The following is a 13,059-nucleotide window of genomic DNA, read 5'->3' as shown; positions in this document are numbered from 1 at the left end:
AAAACATGAAAACCAGTGTATTTTCACTATAACTCAGTCAAATCTTGCTCAAATTTAATAATTAAAGTGTCTTTTTGAAGCATATTTAAAAAACATGAATTTATGTCAAATATTCACTGAATTCTGTGCAGAATTGAGTGAGAAATAGCTATTTTTTTGTTTTGGTTACTTTTGTGACAAAAAATGATGAATCATCAAGTGTGACAATACTTATGAAAAAGGCAGTAAAAGATATTCCTATCTTGTACACAATCAGCGATTATCCTCTTTTTGATTGATCTTCTTGAGCGGCTCGTACTGCTGTATCATAGCTATGTAGCAGGGCTACGGGATAACTCGCAATCTCGTCCATTGTGCTATCTCTGCCGTCGTGGAAGGCAGAATAATGGTTTTGGTACCTCATCAGAATAGATCTGTGCAAGTATGCTTTTGCCTCTTCTTCAGAAGCACCTTCGCCCACTGGTAGACTGTCAAGATACGATTTTTCGGTGCAGTTTCCATCAAATATACACCCTTTCCAGCCTATAGAGTAATAGGTTATAATCTATGTGTATGACAGCAAGAACTTCAGACTACTTACCTGACTTTGGCATTGCTGTAAAGCCATGTTCTCCCTTCTTAATCTTAATACCAGTATTTTTACCAAACGACATCTCCATATCTTGTGTGGGATGGTGTTACAACTCAGGTCCTGAGAGCATGATGATCTATCGACTTACAGTCGCCGAGAGTTCCCCTCTTTAGATTTTCTTCGTACTTCTTAAGCATCTGTTCGGGAGTTGCTTTCGCATTTCCAGTTGTACTACGCCTGCTTTCCTTAGACATTTTAGTAGTTGATTGATTGTAGTGGACTCCTCCTTACGTGAATTGCTTTTATAACCATGACGACCGTGCTGTGAGATGCAAAGTTTCAAAGCGTTTTGATCCGGAGAGTTCCTATGCTTAAGTATTAGCGCAATCAGTGCAACGCATTGAAATTGGAGGTGCCCCACTTCTGAAACGAATAGTAGGAGTCGTTCCTTACCAAATTCTGATAGCGTTAATAGAACAGCAATACACTGCAAACCATCGGCAAGGAAGAAGACTGCATCAAATAGACGGGATATTAGGATTTAGAGCTGAAGAAGACTCGGTGAATATGCGAATAAGGGCACTCTATACTGATAATAGCAGCATTGCTCCCAGCAGACTCACTACTTGGCACTGACCAGAGATAGTATTAAGTGCAGCAGCAAGTGGCGTATGGGTGTGAAACGTTTAGTTCATATTAACATTGCAGAGCAAGCTACAAGCTACTTACATCGGTTGTTATTACATCTTTGGATTTGCCGCAGCAAAGTCAACGCAAGCACAATCGGGCAAGGCAGTATCTTGCGCCTTCGTTCATTGCATATAGAATCTAGCGATAGCCTTCGTTAGTTCTTTAATAATGCGCCACTCTCTAGTAGGAGGCCATTTGATCGGGAAATTGTAACTCCTGGAATTCTTCTGGTACCTACCTGCATATTAATCCTAAGTATGCCTGGCACTACATAGCTATCTGAGTATTGAAACAAGGAAGCAACTTCACAGTGCGCATAAGGTGCAATGCACAAGCCTGTAGTCATACACTTGAGTGAGGCATGCTGTTGGCCAAGTATTTGCAGAGCTCATAAGTAGGTCAGCAGGGATAAGCAGAGTAGTGATCCGGAGAGAGGAACAGCTCGGCACTGTGAAAGGCTAGCAAATCTGCAACCATCAGCAAGTCCTTCTGCTGTCCCTCACACCACAAGAAGTTACAAGAATACCTGAATTGTATCACAGATGCTCTGAATGACGTCAGCACAAATCAAATAAGAGGATACTGTGAGTTTGAACAGGAGTGACGTTTGAATCAACTGAAGCAGGCGATAATGTAAACTGGGGAAAAGAAACATAATGTGGTCACGTGGGTTTTGTACAGTGCTTTGGATCTGCAATTGAGCCGAGCAACGCTGCTCGGTTTATAGACTTAAAGATAGGCATTTCAAACAGACGTGAGTTAAGGATCGAGATGCTTAATTTTTCCGGTCAGACTTCAGTACCGCAGCAGTCGAATTGAAATTGGAATTAAGATCCACACTCCAAAAGAGTACAACGGCCCATTGTTGTAAGTGCGAGATCTGATTTGGTTTGGTGGGTACCCGCATTCTGACGGTAGCGCTCCAAAGTGCATGTTTCGAAGAGTCTCGAACATTAACCAGCGCATGTGTGTGATGCACAGTACAAAAAGTCAACATATGTAGTACACGAGTCATCGGAGGCCTAGGCTGGAATGAAGCGAACAGCGAACACAGCCCCGCCATCCGGATCTCAAGAAAAATTTCATGGACTAGGAACGCGCAGACCATCCGTATGGCAAGGCGGTAAATAAGTGGTGTGTGGAATTACTAACAGTTAGGAATCGGTGACAAATATAACAATTGGTCGGGCATACTAGTGCTCCACAGAAAAGAAAGCAGTAACGTGTCGGCATGCAACGTTCACTAGGAATCATCAGCCGTGGCGTCGCTCCCCCGGATGCTGCCAGCCACAAGAGTGCTCTCCTTCACAGGACTGGTAGAATTGGTAGGAGAGATGGATAAACCCTGGCAAGTCGGTGGCGACGATGCATGAGGAATACTGATGAGATTGCAGTCAGTTCAACGATGGCTAGACTCTTGCGAGCAAAGTAAAATCCAAACGTACTTCTGAGGATTGGGGATGGCCGTGCCGACCGCCTCTTCGGGTGCAATGCCTGCCTTGGACAGAGCGTAATCACCTGAGTCGAAGTACTTCCGGTCCTGTGCACCACAACAAATTACGAATGTGAATTACTATTCATGAATGGACGGATAAACCACGTACCTTCTGGATCTTGGTCAAAACGTTCTTGTGGGTTGGTAACTTCCCATAGAGACTGAAGAGTTTCCTCTCCTCCTCTGTCAGGGTCTATGATTTGAAAGGATGTCATGAGCTTCAATACCCTCAAAGATGGACAAGTTGGCCCGAGACACCGCAACGTCGTATGCTTGTTGCTACACATCCGGATGCAATGGCATGTGCAATGTACATTGCGACGTCCCGCAGCCCAGCTGGGATGTAGATGACTTACGCTGATATCAATCTTTTTCTTGTGAGGAAGCATTGTACGCGGAAGATACGATGGCTGACGGGAGGAGGAAAGACGGTCGATCGGACTGCGCGAGGCGAGCGTTGTGAAAGGCGACGACGACGGGTAGTGTTTGTGTGACGATGCAGACGATGCGGGAGACGACGAATGCGAAGCTTGGCTGGGTTATAAGTGATGGCTCAAGGCAAAGTACGGAAATCGACGCTCGTCGTGAAGGTCATGCTCCGGATTATGTAATCTCGTAAATAGAGTCAGGGTCGCGTCATCGCTTCCTTTTCACGCTAGCGCTGTGCTTATGAATATCTACTGATCCATTCCATTCACTAAGAGAACTCTAACAAATTCGTCCGTCCGGCATCCTGAGTATTTCATACAAGTATACCCCACTCGTATTCCCCTTCCCGCTCATCCTCCGAAGCATCAAGTATCTCCGGGTCCGAGTACTCCATCGCGCCGCATCGCTCCCCGGAGCCATTGTTTTGAGGTTCACGAGAATAACCACACTCCTCATATCCACTGTCGTATTCCATGTCGAGGTCAATATTGTCGCTCCAAGCACACTCGGAATCAATATTACTGATAGAGTTGAATACTCCGTGATGTATATCATCCGGAGATGTTAAAGCCGTGCACAGCGGTGACCCTTCTGGGTAGTCCATTTGGTCGCCTGACTCTATGCAATTCCCCATGAATGCAAAGGAACGCACATCACCGGACGAAGGGTACGATTCATGTGAGTCTAACTGAAGAGACGGATAAGCTTCTTGGTCCGCCTTAGCAGCCCATGCACTATCCCTTGTTTCCCCGACGCAATCTAGGCGCCGAGTATAATTGTCGTGGTCATCTGGCGGGGAGGTAGAAGGGGTCGGAAGGTCGGCCATCGGAGCAGAGTTAGAGAGAAGAGAAGAGTGTGGTAGATTGATTGTGTTTGTGAGTGTATGCTTGTAGACGAAGACGGGAGAAGCAGGCGTGGAGGAAGTGAATTCCTCACGTTGGGCAGTTCCGGGAGATACAAATGCACTGCCATTGTTCAGACGTTCCTGATCAGCAGTCAAGAAGAATGGCGGTAACTGTGTCGCGCCGGATGGGCATGAGAAGCTTTGGGAACTCGAGAGGTCGGCAGCTGAGATGTCAGTGGGAATAGGGTGCTTATCCACGTATAGATGTTTGCAATGTACACTGGAAGCACCAGTCCCCTGTCCTTCAGAGTTATACCCAGAGTATGAGCAGTCATTCTTGTTGTCCGGTTCCGTTTCGACGTCCATAGAGCTAAGAGTTGAAGCATGGTTGATATCCACAAAGGAGAGACTGAGTGAGTCAGAGTCAGTATCCGAGAGATATGAGCATGTCTCTGCTTGCTGTTCAGCGCTAGATGAAGGAGTGACCTCCTGAAAGCGGTCTCCTAGATAGTCCGTATAGGGGTAAGAATGTCCTAGGTCTTGAGCATGAAAGATCGTGTCGTGTGCCTTCGGTGACTTCTAGAGATATAATTTAACGTCAGAAGCACAGAAGGGAAGAGCGGTAAAAGTAATGTTCCCTCACTACTTCAGAACACTTTCCGGAGTCTTGCGTCCCGTCAGGAGAAGTGAAAAGGACTTCTGGGAGAACTGACGGCCGAGATATGGATATGAATGGGCAGTTCCTTTCTGATGGTGTTGCAGCTTTCTCTTCAGGCTCAGAACAGTACAGAGCATCTTCGTCATCTTGAACTGAATCGGAATCGAAATAGTCGTCGTCCTTGTACATTGTTGGTATGTCTAATATTTCGGGGTCTTGTTCTGCGAACTGTCTTGACCTGGAACATGATATGTCAGTACGTTTTTCAACACCCACTAGTCTGTAGCCATAGCCGCTCACAGTGCTTCTTCGTCACTCCCATGTGGAATGGCGCTTTTCGGTACGGTTTTCAGCTGCGAGAAGTCAGATCTTGCATCTTTATGCGCAGAAGAGAATATTCGTCTGTCAAATACGCACGCGAACAAGTGGAGGGCGAAGACAGATGTTCAAGAGTTGACTCAATGAACCGCTGATGACGTCTTCATCCGAACGACTTTCGGGCACCCCCCTCTCCAACGAGATATCGCATTCTGCCAATCGTGTACAGCATTCCTCGAGGCTAGAGATGGCATCCAGCTCTAACATCCGAAGACGCTTGCGCAGAATCTAGCAAGAAATGAGTATTGAATACACCAGCTTTACAGCGTGCTACCTTCAAATACCGTTTGACTTGTTCCCGAAATTCGTCATTTGGAGAACGGTGGATCATTGACAGTAAACTGAGCGCGATGGAACGGAAGTATACCTTCTCCCGATCTAGTCTCTGTAGAAGTGTCCGCCGTTATCCCACGCGCATATAGTCAAGGATACGCGCTCACCTCTCCCCATGGTCCAAAAATTAGGGGGTAACGTCTAGTGCACAGTCAAATATCACAACCATACCGTCATACGTTAGAGCAAGAAGGCTCACTTTATTATATGATAAGCCATTAATTTATCCATAGCTTGGTTTAGTAGATCTAAGTTAATCTCGGGATCCGGCGTAGCGAGTGAGGTGTAATAACTATCTTCCATAGTCTTGAGGTGATAAGTTAGGTGTATAGAAACGAGTGTGATCGGTGACGTGCTCTCGAAAGGTACGAAACGCTGAGGCGTGATATCCACTAAGTGCGACATGTTGAGAATCTCTAACGCAAACTTCTGCAGTCACTGACCTTTGACGAGATCATCGTTCTCGTCAATATATGCACGCGATATGTTATCTAGTCCTAGTTCGGCGGTGTTCTATTAAACGCAAGATGAGTACTGATGGAGTGGGATTGGACATTAAGACTTACGCTGTGAAGTATGTGAATAAGGTGCCGAGTCATAATAGACTGTTTCAGATCCTGGCTAGTTAGTTTTCGACCATTTAAAGTTGCGGATACAATGAAAGTCATGACTGAGTGAGAGAGCACGTCCACAGAAGACGGCAGCGGCTTTTTGAGCTCATACGATATAGCGTCCTGTTGGACAGCCGCAGACGTGAAATGTTCTCCAACAAGAAAAGAGTGGCGAGCATGTAGCTTTAATGTGAAATAGTCCTGTTTAACTCGTACATGCGAATTATAATGAACGACTGGCATTCCGTAGTACTAGTGGTGGTTAGTGACAGAGAAAGTAACGGCTCAAACACCTTGGTGTCAATAAAAGGCAACTGGATTACTCCTTTTGGAAATCTGGATAGATAATATTCCCAAGTCAGGTGACGTCTACCGCGTCTGTCAGTACGGGCGAACTCATCTTGATCACCCAGCACCTCACGCCCTGTGCCGCGACGGTCAAACGCTAGTTCGTTACCGGCCATGGTTCGTGTTCGGTCTCAAAGCTTGCTTGATGACACTCGCTAATGCTCGATATCTAGTCGCAGGAGCTCGACTCCAAGATTCAGGAGGTCTGTAAGCGCATTCAGACAGAGCGCAAGATCCTCGAAGCCTCCCGGCTCCTGAGTCTGGCAACACCCAACCAGGATGTCCTCCGGCGCAATGAGGCGAAGATAAAGGAGACAGAGCGCTCGCTCTCCTACTTCGAATCCACTCTCAAGGAGCTGCAGGCTCGCAAGCTGCAGCTGACGAACCGCGATGATCCCGCACGATCCGGTCCAGGTGGTCTGCCAACTTCGCCGCGACTGGGTCAGTTTCCACCGCGCGACCGTTCACTTCCGCCGACTCCTCAGCCGTACCCGGAAGGTGTGCCTCCTGGCGGCCCGGCCCCACCTTACGCTGTCGATGCTGGCAGTATACCCAAATCAAAGGTGTATTCGAATCTTGATTTGATCAAGGCTGATACACCTCATACAACCGCCAAAATTTCCAAAATGTTGCATCAGCTGGAATTTAAACTTCAGGTCGAGAAGCAGTATAAAGAGGGTATAGCAAAAATGTCGACGCTTTATCAAGCGGACGGTGATAAAAAGTCCAGAGCTGACGCGGAAGTGAAACGTGTAGAAAGCGACAAGAAAATCGCATTGCTGCAGTCTGCCTTGAAGAGATACAAGACTCTACACATTCTGGACGAAGCCGAGGATGAAGAAGAACCTATAGGTGAGATATATGTACCTTTCACGACGCATTTAGTCAGCTTATCAATGCCCTTTAGATGGACCTCCTATCGAAGGTGGTCATAAAGCGAACCTCCGATCCCGGCCGTTATCTGGGAAGCTGCAGGTCTCAATTCGAGCGGCTCGTGAACTCGAGCATGCACCAGTTGTCACTTCCTGGAAATCTCGGTCTGCCTCGAAACAAGTGATTGAGACCTATGTTTCTCTGAAGGTAGAAGGAACTCAACGTGCTCGTTCCCATCCTTCACGGACCGATCGCTGGAACGAAGACTTCGAAGTGGAGGTCGACAAAGCGAACGAAGTAGAGATCACAATTTACGATAAGCAAGTCAGCGAACCATACCCAGTGCCCATTGGAATGCTCTGGATTAAGTTGAGTGATCTGGTAGAGGCTCTACGAAGGCAAAAAGTGGAACAAGAAGCCGGACAAGGAGGTTGGGTCACCGCGGACGCAGCTGGTGCTATGGGCGGATCTGGAAGTACATTCGACAACCAACCATACTCTGGAAGCCATAGTAGCGGAGGTTCTGGTGACTTTAACAACCCAATGAACTTCCCCGGAGCGATGCCGGGAGGAAGGATGTCGATAGAGCCGGAAGGAATCGACGCTTGGTTTGCTGTGGAGCCCGCGGGTGCCATCCAGCTTCGTCTTAACTTCAGTGAGTTTGCCAGCTTTGTGGCTCTTCGTATCCTAATTGTCTCCTTTAGTCAAGGAAAATGTGCGGAAACGCCCTCTCGATGCGCGTGGACTTGGGCGTCAAGGCGCTGTTCGCCAGCGGAAGGGTGAAGTCCACGAAATGAACGGCCACAAATTCGTTCAAAAACAGTTTTATCAAGTTATCCTATGCGCATTTTGCAGCGAATTCTTGCTGAATGCTGCAGGTTATCAGTGTGAGGACTGTCGATACACATGTCATAAGAAATGCTACGAGAAGGTCGTGACAAAGTGTATATCAAAGTCTACAGGCGTACGTACACATACTTCATTTGATTGCGTTAATTGATCGTCCTGTCCTTGTAGGAAGACGACGAGGACAAAATCAATCATCGTATACCGCACAGGTTTGAGACTATCACGAACATTGGCGCGAACTGGTGCTGTCACTGTGGATATATGCTTCCACTTGGACGAAAGAACGCGCGTCGTTGCACTGAATGCGGTATTACTTGTCACGCAAATTGCGCACATCTCGTTCCAGACTTCTGTGGGATGTCAATGGAGACAGCAAACCAGTTACTTGCAGAGATTCAGAAGGTGAAGGCGACTAGGACCGCGGCCGGTCGGCAGGGTCAACGACCCGCGAGAATTCCCGTACCACAGGTTGAGCAGCCCCAGCCTCAACCGACGCCGCCAGCGATGTACGGGCAGGATACACGTCCATCTATCGAAGGCTTACGCACGAGTGTGGACAGCATGCAACTTTCATCTGCAGAGCAACTGCCGCCCGCCCAGCAACATCTTCAAGCCCAGATGCCTCCACAAGTATATCCTCTGTCAGCATCAGGAGCCCCAGCATATCCTTATTCTCCAGGCGAGGCTCCTCAGCCTCCAGGAAGGATACCCTCTGGTGCTCGGGTACCTGAGCAGCCCATGCCGTACAGTGATGTTCAGACCGTAAGATATCAGCCCCCTCCAGATGGATATCCAACGACGGGATTCCCTCAAGTATGTATTACACAGTTTAATCTAGTAACTACCAGAAAGTTTACCAATTCCCCATAGCCATATCAGCAGCAGCAAGCGCCATATCCCAAACCATTCCCTCCCGGACCCGTCGGTGGTCAGACTCTTCTCCCTCAACAGCCACCTGAACGCGTGTCATCCATTCCTCCTGCTCAGCAACAAATTTCACACAACGTTGCTCGACCAGCAGCACGAAAGCGGAAAGTAGGATTGGACGACTTCAATTTCCTCGCAGTTCTTGGGAAGGGAAACTTCGGCAAGGTCATGCTTGCTGAGGAAAAATTGACGAATAAGCTGTATGCCGTCAAAGTGTTGAAAAAGGAGTTCATTATTGACAATGATGAAGTCGAGAGGTAAGTATTTGTAACCGATGGCCGGGTAGTCGACATTTGCTGAGTTGAATCCAGCACTCGGTCAGAGAAGCGTGTATTCCTAACCGCTGCGCGGGAGCGACACCCATTCCTTCTTGGTTTACACTCCTGTTTCCAGACTGAGACACGTGTTTACTTCGTTATGGAATATGTGAGTGGAGGCGACCTGATGTTGCACATTCAAAGAAAGCAGTTCTCGCTCCGGCAAGCGAAATTCTATGCAGCGGAAGTCCTGCTCGCACTGGAATATTTCCATGCAAATGGCATCGTCTACCGGTAAGTCAATTCACGAATATGTTTGAATATATTTCATCCTTGCTGACATCCACAAGTGACTTGAAACTTGATAACATCCTCCTTACACTTGACGGTCATATCAAAGTCGCTGATTACGGTTTGTGTAAGGAAGATATGTGGTTCGGTAGCACTACGAGTACATTCTGTGGTACTCCTGAGTTCATGGCTCCTGAGGTAGGCTTTACGGTTTCTCATATGCAATTGAACAGGTCTAAGTCCACTACAGATTCTACTGGAACAACGTTATGGCCGAGCAGTAGACTGGTGGGCATTCGGCGTGCTAATGTATGAAATGTTACTTGGCCAATCACCTTTCCGAGGGGACGATGAAGACGAAATCTTCGACGCGATTCTGGAAGACGAGCCACTATACCCAATAACAATGCCTCGTGATGCAGTCTCTATTTTGCAAAAGGTCTGGTCAAAGTTCTTGTGTCAACGCCGGACCTAATCTCTTCCAACAACTAGCTGTTAACCCGGGATCCAAACCGACGTCTAGGCTCTGGAGAAAGTGACGCTGCGGAAATCAAGGCGCATCCCTTCTTCAAGGATGTCGATTGGATCGGTGTTATGAATAAGAAGTTTGAACCACCATACCGTCCAACTATTGTAAGACACCCAACACGCTGAGACTTTAGATGCGTATATTGATTATTTTGATCATGTAAACAGAAAGGAAGCGCAGATACAAGCAACTTCGATGAAGAGTTCACGCGCGAGCAGCCAACATTGACGCCAGTGCACACACAACTGAGTGCACAGGATCAGGCAGAGTTCTCTGGCTTTTCATGGGTAATTTACTTTTCATGATGCCGTCTATCCTACGCAAATTAATAACTGCTCATAACAGGTCGCGTCTTGGGCGGATCAGTGAAGGTTGGTGTGATGTGATGTGATGTTTATACCTTGCAGGCGGGTTACTTGTATCTGGTATTCAGAGTAATTTGTGAGACAATTTCCAATGATATGGTAGTCTGTATGTTGTTGTAGTTGGCAAATTCCATTTTGTACTGTGTACTTGCAAGTTGGTATATAAACTATTATTTCCCATATTTGATCTGTTACATTTGCTTGCGGGAGTTGAAGACATGCTGCTGAAGCATCTGGCGGCTAAAATTACAATACGAAGTACGGCTCCAGACACGAGTCCCCGACACTGGTCTAAATATCCTGCGTAGATGATGATAACGCGGGTATGGTATGCACGATGCGCGAAGTGCCCTATCATTCGGCAATCTCATATTTGGCTAGGCAGGAAGCAGCCACTTGAGCACGAAGATCTAGTTGGATGCCAGGCTGTTCGATATCCAAGCGAACGGATTCGAGGAAACTGAAGCAACCAATGCCAAATTTGATATCTCTGGAACTTCGCGGATGATAATGCTTAAGCACCCGTCTTCCTCGCAGATGGTGGGGCTTGTAACGTATATCCTCCAGTACCAGGGAGTCCCGAAGGAGCGTTGACGTTCGGCATAACCGTCGTATCGTGGAGAGGGACAACAAGGCTCTCGTTTACATTGCCATTTGTATTATCATCGGAAGCGCCGCCTTGAGCACGCATGAGCGCATGGAAACGAGACCAAAGAGCGGCTATCGTGTCATATTCTTTTGTCATGCCGAGGACTTCTTCGAGCTTGCGGTTGAGAAGATTCGATGAGGTGAGAAGGTGCTCGAAATTCTGAGCATGGAATGGGTCAGCAAAGACAGGAGCACGAGACACCTGAGTGATTTACTTACTGCTGCGATTTCATTAGATAGACGGTCTCTTTCTTTGTCAAAGAATGATTGCTCGTCGTCAGGCATAATGTTGACGAATGCTGATTTTGAGTGTTTGTTCAGGTTTAATGCCTCTTCAAAGACAGAAACACGGTCACGTGAAGCATCACCTTCTCACCTTCTGAATCTGATTTTAATTCCTCTTTCGGTCATCTCGGCTGCTTCTGACCTTCAGCTCGTATTCCGGATTCTTATAGATTTCAAGAATATCGCTATCTAATGCGACATCAACCGTCCTAAACATACTGGTTAGTCCCCTGTGACGGCTTCTCAAAGGTTGTGGCCTATCCATCATCCTGTTATTTTCTGTCTCATCAAAATGCCTCTCTCAGATGAGGAACTCACAGCCCTAGTCAATAAAATCCGGAACGATCCTAACTACTTTACGAAATTCGACTCTATTCCGCAACGTTGTACTTTCAAAGCAATAGATGACACGCAATTCGATGCCGTTGCTGTCGACAGCCAGTCTGACCACGTGTTGCACTTCAGTATCCTCGGTCGGATTGTTAGAAAAACCACGTACCTCAGACCTGAGGGACCATTCAAGCCGACAGGAGCCAATCCGCCGAAACGCGAAGAACAAGAAAAATTTCTGAAGACTAGGCTGAAGGCTTCATTGGCACCTCTCAGAGACGTGCTAGATACTGAGACAGCCAAAGAAGACTGGGCGAAATACAGAGCGACATTGGAGAAGATCATCGAGGCTACGACGGAGTTTTCGGCTGATACGAAAATTTGGAGCCCATATCGAACAAAGAAAAATGTTTTTACGCTCAATCACAAATTGATATCCGTGAGTTGTGCCCGAGTATACCTTTATACTCTATTGTTTTAGCTTTCATTATTGCAGCGTAGAGACGATGAAGGTTTCTCGCGTGGCGAAAAGGCCACAATACTACGTGGAGGAGGCAGTTTAGGTAGCTCAGACGGCGGTGTCGAACCTTCAGGGGAACTAAACGAGGATCCCATTGATGAACCGGAAGGGATTGCAGACGTGGTACTTGGTGGTGAGTTTTTTTTTCTCTTTTGACAACGCATATAGTGATAAAATAATGGCACTACTAGTCGAAAGCGACGTAAATAAGTTGACACAGATAAGGAACTGGCCCTGCGACCCAGACTGGCATCGAGTCGCAGACCGCTTCGACCATTCTCACTACATCAATCTACTTCCTGCATTCGACAGAGACTTCGAATTCATCTTGCCTCAGCAATACGAATTGAAGCTCCTTGGTGCCGTCGTCCACGCCAAGTTCTCTATCAGTAGATTCGATATTCAGGGAGACTATGTTTTTTGCCTCGATATTGTCGAGCTTCAGGTCCTGAAGCCGCCTCCGGCTGGAGTTGCGACGCGTAAGAAGCGCGCTTTGGTTGACCTTGTGCTGCATAAGAAGAGGATGAAGCAGCGATTGCTCCGGTTGAGTGCATCTTTTAGCTCTGTTGGTCATTTACAACTCAAGACAATCTGGTGGCTCTTTGTAGACTCGGATCACGATAATGTTGTAGGTGAATACACCTAATCTCCCTTTCATTCCTTTGCGATATGTCAATATGCGTTGTAGCAGTATTATATCCGTCACTTACAGTCCACGAAAATCTATGTCGGGGAGTCCCCTCTGTTTTCTTGATTCGTTCATCTTTAGTTCCTGTATAAAAGATGCCAGATGAACTGTGTGTGGGCTTGAGTTGTATCTCATGTTGT

The 13,059-nt window shown here is 47.1% G+C and overlaps 5 protein-coding genes across 5 annotated transcripts; 2 read left to right on the top strand and 3 right to left on the bottom strand.

Moving 5' to 3' along the window:
* Positions 1–259: 259 nt before the first annotated feature.
* On the bottom strand, positions 260–1,351 carry FOMMEDRAFT_149432 (uncharacterized protein; the record flags this gene model as incomplete). Its single annotated transcript, XM_007271745.1, has 7 exons — positions 1,301–1,351; positions 1,155–1,203; positions 1,025–1,084; positions 863–936; positions 720–808; positions 581–661; positions 260–522 (listed from the first exon to the last, which is right to left on the bottom strand). The coding sequence occupies exons 5-7, from the start codon at positions 766–768 to the stop codon at positions 260–262; spliced, it is 393 nt and encodes a 130-aa protein (XP_007271807.1). The 5' UTR covers positions 769–808; positions 863–936; positions 1,025–1,084; positions 1,155–1,203; positions 1,301–1,351.
* A 1,201-nt stretch (positions 1,352–2,552) lies between these two features.
* Positions 2,553–2,946, bottom strand: FOMMEDRAFT_40165 (uncharacterized protein; the record flags this gene model as incomplete). Its single annotated transcript, XM_007271562.1, has 3 exons — positions 2,553–2,640; positions 2,707–2,801; positions 2,866–2,946. Coding segments are annotated over 3 exons (264 nt in total), but the record flags the coding sequence as incomplete, so codon positions are not given.
* A 3,525-nt stretch (positions 2,947–6,471) lies between these two features.
* On the top strand, positions 6,472–10,626 carry FOMMEDRAFT_171362 (uncharacterized protein; the record flags this gene model as incomplete). Its single annotated transcript, XM_007271744.1, has 12 exons — positions 6,472–6,480; positions 6,531–7,209; positions 7,265–7,885; positions 7,935–8,194; positions 8,248–8,892; positions 8,950–9,263; positions 9,318–9,557; positions 9,614–9,752; positions 9,805–9,993; positions 10,047–10,187; positions 10,251–10,370; positions 10,429–10,626. 12 exons carry the CDS (start codon positions 6,472–6,474, stop codon positions 10,450–10,452), a joined length of 3,381 nt encoding a protein of 1,126 aa, XP_007271806.1. The 3' UTR covers positions 10,453–10,626.
* FOMMEDRAFT_171361 (uncharacterized protein) lies at positions 10,601–11,381 on the bottom strand (the record flags this gene model as incomplete). Its single annotated transcript, XM_007271743.1, has 2 exons — positions 10,601–11,256; positions 11,316–11,381. 2 exons carry the CDS (start codon positions 11,379–11,381, stop codon positions 10,963–10,965), a joined length of 360 nt encoding a protein of 119 aa, XP_007271805.1. The 3' UTR covers positions 10,601–10,962.
* A 292-nt stretch (positions 11,382–11,673) lies between these two features.
* Positions 11,674–12,904, top strand: FOMMEDRAFT_171360 (uncharacterized protein; the record flags this gene model as incomplete). Its single annotated transcript, XM_007271742.1, has 3 exons — positions 11,674–12,150; positions 12,208–12,364; positions 12,423–12,904. 3 exons carry the CDS (start codon positions 11,674–11,676, stop codon positions 12,875–12,877), a joined length of 1,089 nt encoding a protein of 362 aa, XP_007271804.1. The 3' UTR covers positions 12,878–12,904.
* Between the last annotated feature and the right edge of the window lie 155 nt (positions 12,905–13,059).

The sequence above is a fragment of the Fomitiporia mediterranea genome (genome assembly GCF_000271605.1).
Source record: "Fomitiporia mediterranea MF3/22 unplaced genomic scaffold FOMMEscaffold_18, whole genome shotgun sequence".
In the NCBI taxonomy this organism is placed as follows: Eukaryota; Fungi; Basidiomycota; class Agaricomycetes; order Hymenochaetales; family Hymenochaetaceae; genus Fomitiporia; species Fomitiporia mediterranea.
Note: the sequence above shows the minus strand (reverse complement) of the source record. Positions and strands in the feature narration are given on the sequence as shown.